This window comes from Paralichthys olivaceus, chromosome 1 (assembly GCF_024713975.1).
Source record: "Paralichthys olivaceus isolate ysfri-2021 chromosome 1, ASM2471397v2, whole genome shotgun sequence".
Taxonomy (NCBI): domain Eukaryota; kingdom Metazoa; phylum Chordata; class Actinopteri; order Pleuronectiformes; family Paralichthyidae; genus Paralichthys; species Paralichthys olivaceus.
In genome coordinates this window covers 10,239,877-10,256,935 of record NC_091093.1, presented here as the reverse complement: position 1 = coordinate 10,256,935, position 17,059 = coordinate 10,239,877, and the positions used below count along the sequence as shown (strand labels likewise).

The following is a 17,059-nucleotide window of genomic DNA, read 5'->3' as shown; positions in this document are numbered from 1 at the left end:
CCACTTGATTGCCTCAACAATGAAGCTATTAATGCTGCATTATGTAAATTGTAATGGTCACAAACATCTAATAGGATAAAGGCTAAGTACAGAGCAATTTAATGCTGCTGACTTTCAGAGGCTCTTTGAAGGATGTCTTCAATTATAACTGAGCTAATTTAATTCATTGTTTCGTAGCTGAAAATGCATTTTTAAGGGTTGACTGAGTCTCTATTTCAAAACTCAGGTTTAATCAGTCAAGTACATTGAACACTGGAACGTCCTCTAAAGAGATTGACAAAGTTGCCCGGGATCTATGTTCTAGGTTTTAAAGGAACACAGTAGCCCTACCCTCCTCTTTTCCTCAGATGACAGGCTTCAGTTGTGGAGGGGAGGGTGTTCATCTAAAAGATGAAAAGACCTGCGCCTTTAAGAGGGCTGTCTCCCCTTTCCCTCATGCTCCCCCTCAACCACACAGACACTCCTCCTGTGAGCATTTGTGAGGCAGCTCCTGTCCCTTATGTCTCTTTGTGGGGAACAGAACAGACTTTCCAGAGCATCACTGGAGACAAGACAGAGCTCCAGGGAGGAAACACCAGGTGTCGACCTCCATGCAAACCTGACCTCAACTTCAGTGGATGCCAGGATGAGCGGAGAGGAGGAGAGGAGACGGAAACATACTCAAGCTTGAGTAAAACATCTAGGAGTCCAAAATAGGAGGTGGACTCTTAACAGCTGGACAACCCGAGGTCAGTTTTGAGTTGAAAGCGACATGATCAGCAGATCAAAATCAACAACGCAGGACTGCAACGCAAAGAAACAGGTGGAGTTTAAATTTGAGCTTCTCTGTAGAAAAGTTTTTTCAACAAAGTACTCCATATCTTTTGCAGCTATTGCAATTAAAAGCACTATATGAAATACATACAAACGAAGGAAAGAGGAGTAATTTTTTAATTTTTTTCTATCCGTCTCCTGAGCACTTTCCATACAGTCATTTGTGGTATGAAATTGAGATACTCTTTAAAGAACATCTTGAATGGTCCCGACAGTGCTCTTAATTCACCAGCCAGGCGTTTATCTTATTTCTTCAGCTCCTTCTGAGAGGGAGCATTAAAGACTTCATTGATAGTGCTCTCGGGGAGCGGGTAATATTTCTTATGTGAAGTCTGAAACTTTAAAGCTATTGACTGGAGGGAGAGAGAAGTGCCACATACATAAGAAAATTATGTTGAGCTGCTTCCAAGAGTGCGTCTTGACTAACACTGCAGTAGAGCATTGAGGACAGTAGAAATGTTCACAGGGTGTGGAGTGGTCACTGGCCAGAACCAGTACCTGACCAGAGACGCCATCAGGTCCAACCCAGAACTTGAGGTGAGCAGACAGATACAAATGGAAAATGGGATGACCTCAGGCACGTGCACCTTCTACCAGGGTCAAAGTTGCAGAAATGTTGGCCAACCAGCAGTGGTCAATGTTTCCAGCCCGCTGAAGCAAGCACCACTACCAGTCCCTCCTCCAGCACTAAAACTTGGGCAGGAGGGGTTCAAGAAAGTCTGCCGAACTGAAGAGGACAGTCCCTGTCCCTTCCCAGGATTGGCTTCTGGGGTGCTGGAAATGCGTGTGAAGGAGGGAAGTAAAATCCGCAACTTAATGGGATTTGCTATGGCACGCATGCAGGGAGAGAAGTGTTTAAGTGGTGGCGGACTGAGGCAGGTGGTCTTCACTGGGTCAGGCCGTGCTGTCACAAAGACCATCACCTGTGCTGAAATCATGAAACGAAAAGTGGGCTCTCTGCACCAGCTGACTAAACTCCGTTACAAGGTGGTCAAAGAGGTGTGGGAGAGTTCTGAAGGGGGGGCATCTGAGATGACGGTGCACAGGACTGTGCCTTCCATCAGCATTCTTCTTTCCAAAGACCCGCTGGATCCCCAAGAACCAGGCTATCAACCTCCCGAGACCCTCACTGCATTGTGGGAGGAAAAAGAGGGTGTCGAATCTGCTTCACAGACAGCATGCAAGAGACCTCTTGGACCTTTGCCATACAGCAGTTTCACTCACTGTAAGAGAGTGTGTTTGGGGGAAGGGGTCTCAGTTCTCCCTCCTCACTGACTGGCTGAATGGGTGTCAAACAGTGGAGCGGATTGAATCAGAGGAGTTCATTTGGAGCTGCCCTCCACTCAAGCACAATGCTGAGACAATCAGAACATTCACTCAGACAGAACAGTGCTTTTTCAGAAGAACTGAGTACCAATTCCAGCCTCCAGAGGTCAGTTTGACTGGGACGTAAAAGCTTGCCTCTGTACATACAGCATTTAAGGGATGTCTTTCTCGGCACATCCAACAGAATCTCTCAAAGCCACAAAACGGTGATGATGAGTGCTATCGTGCTATAACATCTTTAGCAGATTCATAGCCCATTTCACACAAACTAAAGAAAGAGCCATGAATTGCACAGGTTGCAGTAAACTGTCTATGGCCTGTGGACGAAATCATTTAGTAACATCACATTACAATCATCTCTATTCCTCCATGCACTTTAGTGTGGTCTTTGAAAATACACTGTAGAACCAACAACATTAAGTAAAAGCAGATTGAAGCCATTGATGAATTGAATAATGCAAAACACACCAATTTTATTTGTCTGATTATTAACTCTCATTAAAATGTTAAAATAAATAGTTGTTTTTTTTCTAAAGGAAACTTCGTTTTGTATTCCATTCTGTCTTTCTTAAACATTATTGAATTTGAGAGGCTCTGATTGAACAGAAAATCACAGTGTGCTGATCTTTTGATAAAAATAACGGCAGTGAAATTTGTCAGTATAAAAGCAGATTTAATGACAAAGCTGTTGATAAGGCACAGCTCCTAAACCAACCCAGCCTGACAGAAATGCCTAGAGCAGAAATACAAGCACAGATAATCATTAAGATAACAACATAACATCACACAACACAGTGGAGAAAAGGATTAATACTAGGCTTGACAGAGCTTCACACTACAGTTCCTGCAAATATAAAATCAAGGCAACGTGCTACACTTCTTCCCCTTGCAGCCTATAGGCCTACCCACCCATCACATCTATTGTATAGTGTAGTCTACCTCTGCCATTTGTTTCAGGCAATATAATATGCTGAACAATGTCATCTTAAAAGAACCAAGTTTTTACGGCAACACCATACACTAACGGTATCTCTGAGTAATTGCTGGAGCTTAACTGGATGCTGCAGACATGTATGGCAATTGGATCAAAATCAACAGAATGCAGCGGTGAAAAAAAAAAACAGCTATAAGTGCACATATTGAATTTTATGGATTAAAGATTTCTACATATATTTCTTGAAAATTTGCTCTAAAACAAGACAAACAAAATAAACCTCCCTAAGTCTAGATATATCCAAATACTTAAGAACTTTCCACTTAATCAACCACGTCTTCTGGGGATAATAACTTAGACAAGTGGGACCTTGTCTGAAGCTTTTAGTGTTGATCTTAATGAAAATCTGCAAATGCAGATATCTGCCTCCAAAAGTAAATTAATCAAAGTGACTCCTAACAGGGGAGACAATTCTATTACAGCTTAGAGAGAAAAAAGGACAATTCACTCGTGGCATTTCTGTTCAAATTCTTTCAAAGGAATACAAATGGTAATATTTCATATAGTGGTCAGCCAGCACTTTACCCATCTACGGCAGACATTGTGATTAACCTCCCTCTCAATCCCATTAAATGAATCAGAGCACAGCAGAGCACCCAAGGTTGAATAAGAAATGCTGCCACTGCAATACAGCACATATGTGGCAAACTGTGTCCTCGAGACTGCTGGAAGGTTATCACTTCAGGTCGTTGTTATCACAGAGTTAACAGCTTTCACCCAAGAGCCTGTGGGACAGTCAGTCCACGATGCAGGTCAAAAAGATAATGCTGCTATAAGTAAATTTTAAATCGACCCGCATCTGTTATCAAGCATTAAGAATTCTGGGCCAAGTGTAAAATGTAGTGGGGGTAATTAGGGATAACAGTATAGCGTACCTGACTGAGAGAATAGATAAAGCATACTGGCAAATGCATTATCCTGGAGTTAAATCCAATGTGGCTGGCACAAAATAGCATGGGAGAAGAGTCCAAGTGCATTATAAGAACGAGGACAAGGTTATTCAGAAGTTGAGAGTCCATTCTGCCAGTGATATTTGTTTTTAAAGATGCAGAAGGTTGGGATTGAAGGGGATACAAACCTAGGCCTAAAATATACTATACTGAAAACTCTACTATAAGCACAGCGTAAATAAACCGAGTGCACAAACATTTTCAAACGCATGTTCTCTTTCCGTGAAACAGGCCAAGTAGCTGCTTATATTTACTCTTGAAGGTGAAGTCAAAAAGAGGATGGACATAATAAAGATTTGGGTCAAGCATAGATTTTGTGGGTGTATTTTTGTTAGAAAACAGTGATCTTTTTTTTGTTGTAAAAAATGGATGTAGCATATTTAAGATTTCAGCAGAAAGTAGAACAAAAAAATCATTTTACTTTTCTTTTTTAATACTCATCTTGAAACATACTTATTAAACTATTAAATCTCTAAAAAGGGAACACAACATTATATTAACGCTGACCAATCTCAGTTATCTATCATGGCAGACACAACAGTAACCTTCTGTTTACCAAAGCCAATAACTGCATGCGCTGACTGTGAATAAATTCATTTTGAAGTTAACATAATGAAAGTGTTGGCACTCTTTTTTCCCCTTCTCTGCTGCTGCAGCAGATGAGAGTGAGGTCTCTAGGATGGCGTGGGAGTTCGCTATCTCCCAGCCTCCAGATGGTTCCGTCTTCTCTTATCTAGAAGAATGGGTGCTGCCTCAATTTTTCAACTCGCCTTATCTGGGAATCCTTTAAATTGAATATTTACTGGGCCTATGTTTTCTGCCTGTGTTAGCCTCTGAAGTCAACATTCCTCCTGCTTGTCAAGACAGGCCAAAAGGTTTTTCTCACTCATACAGTCTCTTTGTCTGCCTTGTCAAGTAATGGGACAGTGATTGATTGTGTGATTGCTGCAAGAGAATGGAAGGTTAAGCAGTTAAGCACAAAGCAGTGGAGACATATTAACGAATGTCCACAGAGGGAATGTGTTGAACAATAGAGAAATACTGTACATATAACCCCTAGAGCATGAAGTTTGGCATACCTTTGTTTAAAATAGATTAAAAAATTTATTTACAAACAGTCAATTGTTTTCTGCACACTGTACACTAGAAGTTAAGAGAACACTTAAGCAGCCATTGAAAACATCTTATTGCAATATGACTGGCTGTGGTCTATCTGCATAAACAAGCCGTGCCACAGCTACTCCCTGGTAAGTGTCTGGAAATGTCTTTTCAAAACCATTTTGTGAAATGCCTCCATGTTGGATTAATCAGCGCAGCTGAGGATGTAATTGCTGTGCTAAAGTCAAAGCTGTAAGAGCAGATAATGAACACTGACTACATGGCTGCCAGAATCCAGGGCAAAAGAAATGAGAAGTTTGGAGACTAAAATGGTTTCAGCAGTCTTTCACAAGCCCTGATAGAAAAGGAAGGCACACTGTATTGAACCTGAATAAAACACATCTTAAAAAAGAAAGATATGACTCAATGGATAGCAACATGGACATGTAGTAGCAGCAGCAGCATCATGTTGTTAGAATGTAAAGGAAACTGGGGAAGATTACAAATTATTTTAAGGGTTTCTCTCTTTACCTCTTTGAATTATTTTTTTCATTAATGTATGTGTTTGGTTACATGCGTGCATCTGAGAGTTTTTGAATCATGCCGGTTTTTGAATAATTCTCTCATATGATTTAAGAGCTAACGAACATGATGAATACCAAAAAGGATTTGTTCTGACTGTTGCTGCCCTCTGGTGGACAAATTCACTCCAAGTCAAATGTAGAAAGATGCATCCTGGTTCAGGGTTGCTGTTGCTGATATAAATTCGACATTTGCAGCACTAGCAACTGTGGGGTCAAAGATAAGACCACCATTATCTGACGAACTTTGTATTTTAAAAATAAAACTGCAATTACAACAAGTAAATAGGAGCTATCTGCCATGCTATATTCTACACATTTAATTGAAATCTTACTGCCAGCTGCTATATTTTAATTCCAACAAGTACAAATCCTGAATTCTATGCTACTATTAACATTCTCTCCTCTAAATGAGAATGAGAGGGCCTCAGACTCAGTTAGGTTAAACAATTCAAATTTTAAAGGAGGTTGCCAGTATTTTGAGAAGCAAACCTGGTGATACAGACTCTTTAAAAAGGTATTTATGAGAAACGGGAAATGCAAGACTTGTGAAATAAGTAAAAATGGAAACACTACCCATGCACACACACATCGCTGACACTTACAGGTCTGTCCCAGTAAATATGTTCTTCGCTCTGTTTCAGTATCTAGTAAAAGGGTAGAGGCAGGACACATGAAGATAAATGCTTTAATGGTGAGCTGGATATGAATAAACCCTGGTTCAGCTTTTGTCCTCTGACCCTTCATGAAAAATGTCCATGTGGGGTATGTGTGTTAAATACTGTATAATGACTCAGAGTGCTACAGAGTACAAACAAAAACATAGAAGTGTTATGTGCCCTGCAGTGCTTCTGGGTTACATTATCATTGTTAGTCATGATCTTTTCAGCCCTGAGTGATGAACATCTGCTGCCTCTAAGTGTTATTTGTGTGATCAATATAATCACTGAAAAGACAGCGCACTGGTTTTCTTAAGCATCTCACACTGCAAGAAGCTAAAAAGCCTTCTGTACAAAACTTTGGATAAATAAAAGTGTAGCACTGTATATGCAACAGATATTTAAAAAGTGCAGCAACTGCATAGCTTTTCCTTCCCTGAGGAAGCTCACCACCAAAATAAGAATATTGCTTTTATTATTCAAATTGTATATTTTAGGATATGTATGTAAAATTAAATTATGAAAACTTTCATGCAAGATGTAAACATGCAAATATTTACAGCATTGTTTATTATATAAAATAAATGTTTCAATATTGGTGCATATTGGTAAACATAAACACCAAGACTGAAATGTCAGTCGATATCATAAGCCAATCAAAAAAGCAGCTCCAAATACTCTCTGATGAAATAACTGATTCAATCAGTATGATCCATGACCGTACTTTACTGTGTTTATTATTCTAACCATGACAACATCCCTAAACATAACAAGTATCAAGTATGCCAGCCACCACAGGAGCACAGTTCAACAGAGGCTCTTTGGGTCACATCAGGATGTAGGGACAAACAGCAAACCTGTATAACCGTTCAGGTTGCAGGATTGTAGACAGTGTTTAAAACAAGGATGATGGTGCTGATTTAAAACTGGACAACCAATCTACTGGTTAGGGGGAGTGTTTTATATAAACTGTAAAATGATGTAAAAGGATTCTGCTCCAATAACTTATTCAGAGCACAACTATAATTAAAAGGAATAGACTGCTATTTCATTTTACTTTTTAATTATATCAGCATTACAATTAAATCAATAACAATGACTTACTAGGTCTGTTTGAAAGACAGATTTTCCCATGTCTTTCTGTAGTAATTCAAAATCCACTTTGTATCATCTATTGGGTGGTGTAATTAAATGTTACACAAAATATATTTCTAGTACTGGTACAGGCCAAAAATCATCTGAGGCCAGAAGCATTTCCTAAAAGGAGTTATCTTTTTTCTCAGGGTGATTCACAGAGCTTCTCTGCGAAGGAATCAATGTTTTATTGGGATTTCAAAGAAAATATTATACAGATACAATTTTATGAAGTTGTTTACTGAATAGTGACCTGTGCTTTCCACCACATTTTTTAAAACAGGTACAGCAGCCAGCTACACAAAAAATTGGTCTCAAGCTTCCTCATCAAAGTATAAAGACACAGTTTAACGTAATAGATTTGTATCTCTTGTACTGCCAGTCACAATCCACGCCAAGGTCTGCAATATGACTAAATGATTTGGTTAATTTGAATTCAAACAGTGTCAGCTGGGGGTCCACTCCGCGCAGTGGGAGGATTGGTAGAGTAATATCAACACAGTTGTGATTACTCCATTGAAGCAGTAGGGTGCTCCAATCACAGCCGAATCACTCTCCTCATTACAGACTCCAAGGCCAAATCTCAGTGGGTGGACCAGAGAATCAGGCTCTGCATCTTCCTACTGAAATTAATTGAAATTCATGTGTGGCACCCTGATGCTCCCCATCAACACCACACTCATTCACATTTGCACAATCCACCCTGGATTCATTAAGCACACGCACATTCCAAGTTTGAAAGAAAATTAAAGCAGATGCTGTTTTATGGGGTGTGGACCACTGCGTTCAGACCAGCTTATAAAATACAGTTCACAAAATCAGATGCACCTTTTTGGGGAAGGAGAATGATCCCTGAAAGAAAGTAGTACTCTTGAACAGACAGTGGGACTGAAGGTTCTGTGCAACAATAATTTCTTCTGCCAAGGAAGTAGTGCTTTCGTCTTTATTCGTTTGTATGATAGCAGCATAAAACAACTGAACAGATTACCACAAAACTTGGTGGAAGGATGTGGTGGGGAGGGGGATTCATTTTCTTTAATATTGCAAGATAAGGTGATTTTCAACATCGTTATCAATATCCTGCAATATAATTTGTGGATCTTGATGAAAGAAAAAAATCTGACACATTTTCAGGAATGATATCTATGCGTATGTGCAGTTTGATGTGGCTTGATTGAATTTAAGTTGACTGCTGTTGGGCCTTGGCCTGAGTATGCAGTCTACTGTGTGCCATGATTGTTATATCTAAAATTAATAATGAGTACATCTCATGTATTTCACCAGGTGGTTTTGTTTAAGTCAACAGTTACCAAAGAGTAATTACATTGGTCGTTTTGCCCACGCACATCATTCTACTTGGATACTAACGATTAACATGTAAAAGAAACATAGCTTCGCATACAGTCCTAAATTAAAATAGACTATTTGTGACATGAAACTGCTTAACACACCTTTTACACACTGCAGTCTGTAGCTTTCCTCTTTCCAAAGAAAACCAAATTACTACTCAAGCAAAAAAAACGATTATCTCAAACACATGTAATGCATTTGCCATTAACACTACTACTCCTTAGAAACTATTAAGACACTTCCTCTAGCACTTAACTCACAAATACTGTCCAAACTTGTCAAAGCTCGGTTGCCATTTGTAGATCTGTAGATGTTTCTCACAGACTAATGGGACAATATATAAGCCGCCGGAGCACGGAAGGCATTTGGGAGGCTTCACAACAATCAGTATCAGATAACTTAATAAGATAAGTTCTCTCTTACTTCCTGCCCTGTTGTGTTGTGTGATCCAAATGTCAATCCTTTCACACACTGTATCGGCTTATGTCTCTGTGTAGGTACAGACCACTGGCTCCCTGGTAGCAAAATTGTGTTTATTGTATTAAAAATATGATTTTTTGGTTAAAGAATGATATTGTTTTGATAATAACTTCCAACTAACCAAAATCTGACTGTGTGAAATAGCTATGTTGTCATTCTTCCAATGCAGTGAAATGTCACTTCAACAAATGAGACTTGTGCATTTCAGAGAGGATATTCAGGCATGTCACAGTAAGACAATTACAAGTGTAAGCATCAATGGCTGAGCTCAATGCAGATGATTACATTTCAGGCTGCTTGTATTGTGCATATAGATTAACCAGCAACTAAACAGTTAGTTGGTACACTTAAACAGATAGATTCTTTATTTGTACTCGTAGGCAAACTTTGCAGCAATAATCACAGGCTTTTCCACAATCACAAACATCAGACATAGCCAGAACTAACACTCTCACTTACATTCAAGCAGCTCTGGAGTGACAGAGGTGGATATTTGGTCCAGACCAACTGGATATTCACATTTTCGTTTGTTTAAAAACTTAACAGCTTGTGGAATAAATGACATTTTGTATTTGTTCTGGTAAATAGATTGGGGGAATTTGTAAATAGCTGGAGGCCAGAGCATGCCTCTCATCACCCACAATGACCCTTGTCCCATACTTGGTCATGTAAATGCCTTCAGTTTACTGGCTGCTGTGACTGTGTATCAGATGGGCTTCATTAGCATTACCAAACCAGCAGATGAGACAGATCATCACAACACTTTCAATAACAGCACAATAAAACAGGTGAAGCACTTGGAAATGCACATTAAATGATGGCACTTTCTCACAGAGGAATTATTAATGTAATTAGTGAGACATATGCTTTTCCTTGATGAAAGCATCTGCTGTTAAAAGATCCTACTTATACCCTCCAGTCACACACAACACAAACATCTCAACACAAACTTTGTCAACACTTACCCTTGTTTTTCGTGCTTTAACCCGTTTACACTTCAGCTTTGAAGAGAATCCTCTCCCTGTCGGCTATGAAGACAAATTAGTTTAGCCAAACAAGATTGGAAGCAGGAAGTTGTCTTGCTGTTAGCTTGGGAGCAAAACAAGCATTACCAAATTAAAAAGTTTACCTTTTTCTTTTGACTTACAGATTCCCAAGTGCAAGGAGATGGTGTGTTTGTTGGTTTTACAGCAGACACACATGGTAGCCGAGCAACTTCAACGTAAATGTAAAAGAAGAATTACACAGGGATCAATGGTCTGCTCCTTTTAGCATTTTGAGCTAACAGTCCGGTCAGCAGGTGGCGTCAATTAACTCCATGCTGCGTTCATACATCCCTCGTACGATTCATAACCGAGGGGAAGCAACTAGATAAATCAAAATGCGTGTTGTATGTCAGTTAAGATACGAAATTAAAGTTTGGATTGTGTTTCACATTGTTGGTTTGTTCATGTGACCTGTCAAGTCTCAGAACAATTCACTTCAATGCTTAAAAAAAGCTTTGAGGCCCCGCCCCAGTTCATCTGGGGCTTCAACCTTCAGTCAGTGAGATAATAGGGATATTTTCCGGACGCGCCTTGAACGCAGCACTGCAGTCCTGTGAGGCTTCTGATTGTTTTGGACGCTGCAGAGTTCAAACTGTGAGAGAGAAGAACAACCTGCCAACAACAACCTGCATGTAAGTCTGCTATATTGTATTATTTGTTTTATTAAATATATGTATTAGTTATTAATTTCCAAATAAAATAAAATTGTTTCTGTGCTTTTCTGTGCTAATAGGTTGTGAGAATAAACAAAAACATATAAATATGTAATCAGAGTTATAGGGTAATGTATTTTAAGTCCCATTCAGAACATGTATTCAGATGCTCTGTTGTTTCTAGCTGACACTGTAGTGTGTGTGTGTGTGTTTGTCCTCAGACCATGACTTCTAGGAAAACAGTGACAAGTGCTTCAAGCAGCTTTTCCATGCACTCCATCAGGAACCTGTTAGTACTCTCCTCTCTGTGTCATGTCATATCTGCAAACACTGACAGGGAGAGAGCACACACCTTGATGACCGAAAATCCTCTTATTGATGGGTAAAACTTTTTTGATGTCATCTCTACAAGAGTCACATTGGTGGAAATAAATGTCTTGAATCAGATTAAAATGCATCTCCATCCTGTCTCTCCCACTTCTCATGCCCTCATATGTTAGTCATAATGACATCGCTTTTCAGCTGAGGATAGGTTACAACAGTTCCCTGAATAAAATTGACCTTCATGATGTCAGCAAACTGAGCACCGACATCAATCGTCTCCAAGCAGGCCATGTTCAGACACAGGTATTATCCTACTAAGGGATTTCTGGCCCAGAATGGTAGTCAGGCGGGTAACTCAAATGTCTCTTTCTCTCTCTTCCTTGGGAAGATGTTCGCAGCCTTTGTGTTCTGTACGACCCAAGAAAAGGACGCCGTGAGACTGACACTGGAACAAGTGGATTTGATCAGACGCATGTGCACTGAGTACGATGAGTTTAAGTTGGTCACATCTTCCGAAGGTATTGTACAAATCCACAAACATTGTTTGAGACAAATCTCTCAATTGCAACTAATTATGTATGATTTGCCATGTACTGTGGGCTTTTTTTTGTTTCCGCCCATAATTTAAATGTGTATTATCCCAAATGGCTTATTTACAGACCATAATTTGAGAGAGGGAATGGAAATTAAAGTGATGTGTTCATCATAATGAAAAGTTAAAACACAAAAACAAACTGTGGTACATTTTCAAAAGATTCAGAATTCTTTGTTTGACTTTTTTTGCACATTTTACTGGCTTGTACTAAATATTAGGTTTTATCTGAATGAATGACAATGAAATCTTGAGACAGCTTCTGACTGTCGGATTGAACTGAGGCATTTATGTCATACAATGTGTTGTCTGTCACTGCAGAACTGAAAAAAGCTAAAATGGACAATAAGACAGCGTGTCTCATAAGCGTTGAGGGGGGGCACTCCATCGACAGCAGCCTGCAAACTCTGCGGATGTTTTACCAACTTGGGGTCCGGTCCATGACCATCACACATAACTGCAATACACCCTGGTAATTAATTTAAAATGAATTTATTTTCAATGTAATATTTATACTAGACAAATACTTTTTTGCTGGTAAGATTTAGTTTAGGACGCAGTTCTTTACCAGATTGACTGAATCAAATGGTCAAACGTATTTACTGTATATTATTTTCCGTCTATGCAAAATAACCTATATTTGTACTTTCTCTGGAATGCGACAGTGTGTGTCACTGAATGTGCCCCAGGTGAATGAGGAATACAGACACACCTACAAATGCCCTTAACATGGCAACATGTTTTTATATTTCACACCTTCTGATTGTCATGATTTGTGGTTTTAATAAAAAAAATGTCTCAATGCAGGGCAAAGGCAGCTGTACAAGAATATAAGTTTTATCAAAGTGGGACTGAGAACCTGACAAGCTTTGGGAAGGTAAGTTCAATCTTCAGTCATATCAACTGCAGAATTGTTTCATTCATCATGTTCCACAATACAGGAAGTGTCAGTTCATTTTGGGTTTTGTGTCATCAGAACATAAAGTAACTGAATATGTAAGATGGATGTTTTATTTAAAATGAAAAACCATTCCATAAACATGACAGTTGGAGTTGCGGTGTGTAGAATGTAGTGACATCTAGTGGTGAAGGTGCATGTTGCAGCTGAATACTCCTCACCTCAACCTCCCCTTCCAAACATGAGAGAGAACCTGTGGCAGCCTTCAGTTGTCATAAAACTCAAAGGGTTTTTAGTTTGTCCAGTTTGGATGACTGTAAAAACTTGGCGTCTCCCACAGAGAGGACCTGCTCCTGATGTGAATATAAAGTATTTCAATAAGGGCCCAGTCTAGGATAAAGAAAAGAAGAATTCATACAATTTAGATGAAACACACCAGTGAAAACATCACAAGGATTATTTCATATTCCATTTCTGCCAATACATCCCTGTCACCTAAATCTTACACACTGAACCTTTAATGTTAATGAATGATTGCTGTCAACTAGCCACTCAACATTTTAGAGCTAGAGTCTGTTTCATGTGTGTTTGTTATATTGTATTGCCCAATTATTATTATTACTATTTTACTATTATTATATCATTAAGCTTTTAGACACCTCAGTAATGGACTGCGCTGAACAGACTGGACCTTGTTATCATTAGTTTGTTAATGCTATGCAAATTAAATTAAGAGGCACAGCTGTTATCCAAATTAGATTTAAGATAACACATAATATAAACTGCTTCTTTTGAATAGACAGCTTTATAATGCATCTCCTCTTCAGTTGCCTCTTCCTTGTAGGACTTCCTTGATCGCTGTCTTGTTTCCTGAGTGTTTCTGTGCATGTGCATGTGTGACAGTTGCCTCCGTGTTGGCTGAATTGATGCCCTTCCTTCCCATGATACTGTGATTGGTTGATTTAGTGGTTTTTGGATGTGTTTTTCCAAGGCTGTGGTGGAGGAGATGAACAGACTGGGGATGATAGTGGACATCTCCCACACTTCTTCGTTCACAGCCTTGGCTGTGCTGAACCACACCAAGGCTCCTGTTATTTTCAGCCATTCGTCCTCCCAAGCCATCTGTAATCACGATCGCAATGTACCTGACTGGCTGCTGCTCGAGCTGGTGAGCAAACCAAATTACTGATTAATTGTTTGCCTGCTCATCAACTCACTGATCATTTATTTAATTCTACTTTTATTCACACCAGCCGCAACGTTATTACATGGATACTCAGTTTAGTGACGGGATGACAAAATCTAGCTACTAACATATAAACACATGCCAAAGTAGTCAAAACCATCTCTGTAGTATTTCCTGCTAAACACAAACTCATACTTTATGTTGTGTCTCTGTGACTTCAGAAGACATTACATTGACCCACATTTCCTGAATTATTGGGGGGCAACAAGTCCCTATAACGCAGCTGTGTAAATAGATTTAAATCCCCACAACATTAGTAATTACAAACACACACACACTCACAAGGTGAAAACAATACCAGCCACGCTGCCACCACTGGTGAATATTTTCAGTGATCTTAACCGCATCTTTACCAGCACAGCTAAAGAAGGAATATGAGATGGAAATGTAGGTTCTTTGTGTGTGAAAATATATTTATACACAGTTTGTCCCATGAGTTGTGTGTGTTGTGTTTCAGAAAAAGAACAGAGGGTTGATCATGGTGAATTTCTACAACAGATTCATTTCCTGTGGAGCCGAGGCTAACATCTCTAATGTGGCTGGTGAGGCATCTGTTTTGAACTTTAAATCTGGAATTTGGAGTTTCTCAGTGATTATTTATTATGTGTTTTACAGACCATTTTGATCACATTAAGAAGGTGATTGGAGCTGAGTCGATCGGAATAGGGGCGGACTATGAAGGCGTCCCAGAGTAAGAATTACTCCCTTGCAAATTGTCATTGCAGTTTTAGTGCCTCTAGGTATTCTAAAACCCAGTTGAAGGATAAGATTAAAAAAAACATCAACTTGCATATGCACACAAAGAAACCAAACAAAGCCTGGTAAGCACACTTGTACTCTCCTGACATGTTTTGGAGGGTGTTCATGAACCAGCCTGTCTTCATACCAACAATTCGGCTGTCTCAGCAGTCAGCTGACTGAAAATGAATTTGATTGATTCCCTACATGCAGGCATCATCAGTTCCAAAAATCAATGTCACAAAGCAAATAATAAAAGGCTTGAAGTGTTTATTGTTGTAATTGGTAACTAGTATTTACTTACACACACACTACTCGTTTTTAGTGATGTCAGTTGCAAAATAAATATTTGTGAATTTGTTTTTGCAGATTACCCATGGGGCTAGAGGATGTGTCCAAGTATCCTGCCCTGATCCAGGAACTGCTGCGGAGGAACTGGACAGAGGGCGAATTGGCTGGTGTCCTCAGAAAGAATTTCCTGCGGGTTTTTGAGGAGGTGGAGCGGGTGAGCTGGAAGATTAATATACTGTATTCTCTTGTCAAATATAAAGCTTTCCTGGATTAATAAATAGTAGGAAGATTCATGTCCCAAAAGTTCAGCTATAGAAAATGAGTAAAGGATGTATGTGAAATATTGGACTTGTTATCAGTTTATTTTATTATGCCTCCACACACATTATGTCCGTTTTTTGTGAACACTGTATCACTGAGGGAATTTTTTCAAATCTGGTTCAAATATTAAGTTGTACAGAAGAACATTCACTTGGACCTAAGGACAACCTGATTAGATTTTGGAGGTCAAAGGTCAAGGTCACTGTCACCTCGTTATTTTACAAAAACCTCGACCAAATCCTTTCAAACGTAGACTCATTCAATAACTTGATTCGATTTTATGATCAAAATTTAAGGCTAAGATCACAATGACCTAACGAAACAAGTTTGCTTTTAAGAAATGTCTTCAGTTTGACCAGTTCTCACTTGGACTAAAAGATGAACTGATTAGATTTCTGTGGTAAAAGTTCAAAGGCCACAGCGACCTCATATTTTTGTTAATGCATTATACCAGGGAGAACTGAAACTGCAGTTTGTCAGAGGCACAAACCCAGGGCAGTAATATGTCTCTGTCTGGACACTCACCGCCTTTAAGAATTTGTGGCCACTTTTTGAAAAAACTCCCTCTTTGTCAAAATAACATTTTCAAATTCAACAGTAATCGTTTTGGCCTCCTGAGATTGACTGAATAATAATGAACATCCAACAGATGAAATTATAGTTTTTTTACAGTTTATGAGACGTTGTCAACAGCACAGACCAATTCAAAAGTTGACTCATTTCAAATGTCACCTCCCTTTTTTGTCTCTCTGTATTTTCCTCCAGGTGCGTAATAACTTAAGTCACAAGTCACCCAGTGAGATCCCGATTCCCGAGGAGATGGTCCAGAACCCCTGCAGACTAGGCTTTAAGCTTCCTGAGAATCAAATACAGAAGACTAGCTCCTCCAGAGCCCAACAAGGAGCTGCAGATCTGCTGATCCTGGCTACTGTTCTGCTGCTTTCCAGCATATTTATGATTGATTGAATATTGGAAAATGCACTTCAGCCAAAGATGGAACTTTATTATTCAAAGTTGTTTTCAATTAGTAGTTTTTGTCTTTGCTTGTGAAAGTTGACCAATAATGTGACTGGAGGTGGGGTCACTATGCTGGGAATAATTATGGTAAAATGTTTAGTTATGTGAAAAGTTACATGATTTATTGCTGAAACGGTATCGAAGGCTTCAACAAAGCAGTCAAGGCGAAGTGTAACATTATGCACCCTCAGTGCAGTGTGTATTTTAGTTGTTTGGCCAAGCAGACAACTGCCCTGTCTTTTTTCATTGAACTTAGAAATGGTTAAAACCAGATCTTTAACTCAGATGAGCAGTTACTCAGAGCCTGATGCCCTGCGTTCTATAAGATTCAGAATAAACATTGTGTTGAAAACAAAGTTGATGAGACTTTGCTGTGTTGAGCTTATTTTGATATTTTATATATAACGTCCACAACATGTGCATGATTTTCAGATAAGCACATAGCTGTGATGTAACAGTGTCATTGTGCTTCAAACCTGAAGATTAGCTGCTTCTCTAAAGTACTGCCAACATATAGTAAGTCTCATTCAAAGAATTGTGATGTGGGA

The 17,059-nt window shown here is 39.2% G+C and overlaps 2 protein-coding genes and 1 long non-coding RNA gene across 5 annotated transcripts in view; 2 read left to right on the top strand and 1 right to left on the bottom strand.

Moving 5' to 3' along the window:
* The window catches only part of LOC109624988 (uncharacterized), a 32,371-nt gene extending 21,661 nt beyond the window's left edge, over positions 1 to 10,710 (bottom strand). Inside the window, exons 1-2 of one of the 3 annotated variants that reach the window (XR_011239619.1) lie at positions 10,515 to 10,710; positions 10,351 to 10,413 (exon numbers count right to left, since the gene is read on the bottom strand). This is a non-coding gene — a long non-coding RNA (uncharacterized lncRNA). The remainder of the gene's footprint in view (positions 1 to 10,350; positions 10,414 to 10,514) is intronic. The other 2 variants (XR_002202433.2, XR_002202432.2) reach the window with 2 other exon arrangements.
* Positions 418 to 7,480, top strand: LOC109624987 (uncharacterized). The gene has a single exon (XM_069516788.1). It carries the CDS (start codon positions 1,270 to 1,272, stop codon positions 2,086 to 2,088), a length of 819 nt encoding a protein of 272 aa, XP_069372889.1. The 5' UTR covers positions 418 to 1,269; the 3' UTR covers positions 2,089 to 7,480.
* A 217-nt stretch (positions 10,711 to 10,927) lies between the features above and the next one.
* On the top strand, positions 10,928 to 16,867 carry dpep2 (dipeptidase 2). The gene is made up of 11 exons (XM_020079959.2): positions 10,928 to 11,063; positions 11,306 to 11,466; positions 11,585 to 11,711; positions 11,797 to 11,926; positions 12,322 to 12,472; positions 12,808 to 12,877; positions 13,890 to 14,066; positions 14,602 to 14,686; positions 14,760 to 14,835; positions 15,252 to 15,387; positions 16,260 to 16,867. Exons 2-11 carry the CDS (start codon positions 11,309 to 11,311, stop codon positions 16,458 to 16,460), a joined length of 1,311 nt encoding a protein of 436 aa, XP_019935518.2. The 5' UTR covers positions 10,928 to 11,063; positions 11,306 to 11,308; the 3' UTR covers positions 16,461 to 16,867.
* Positions 16,868 to 17,059: the final 192 nt, after the last annotated feature.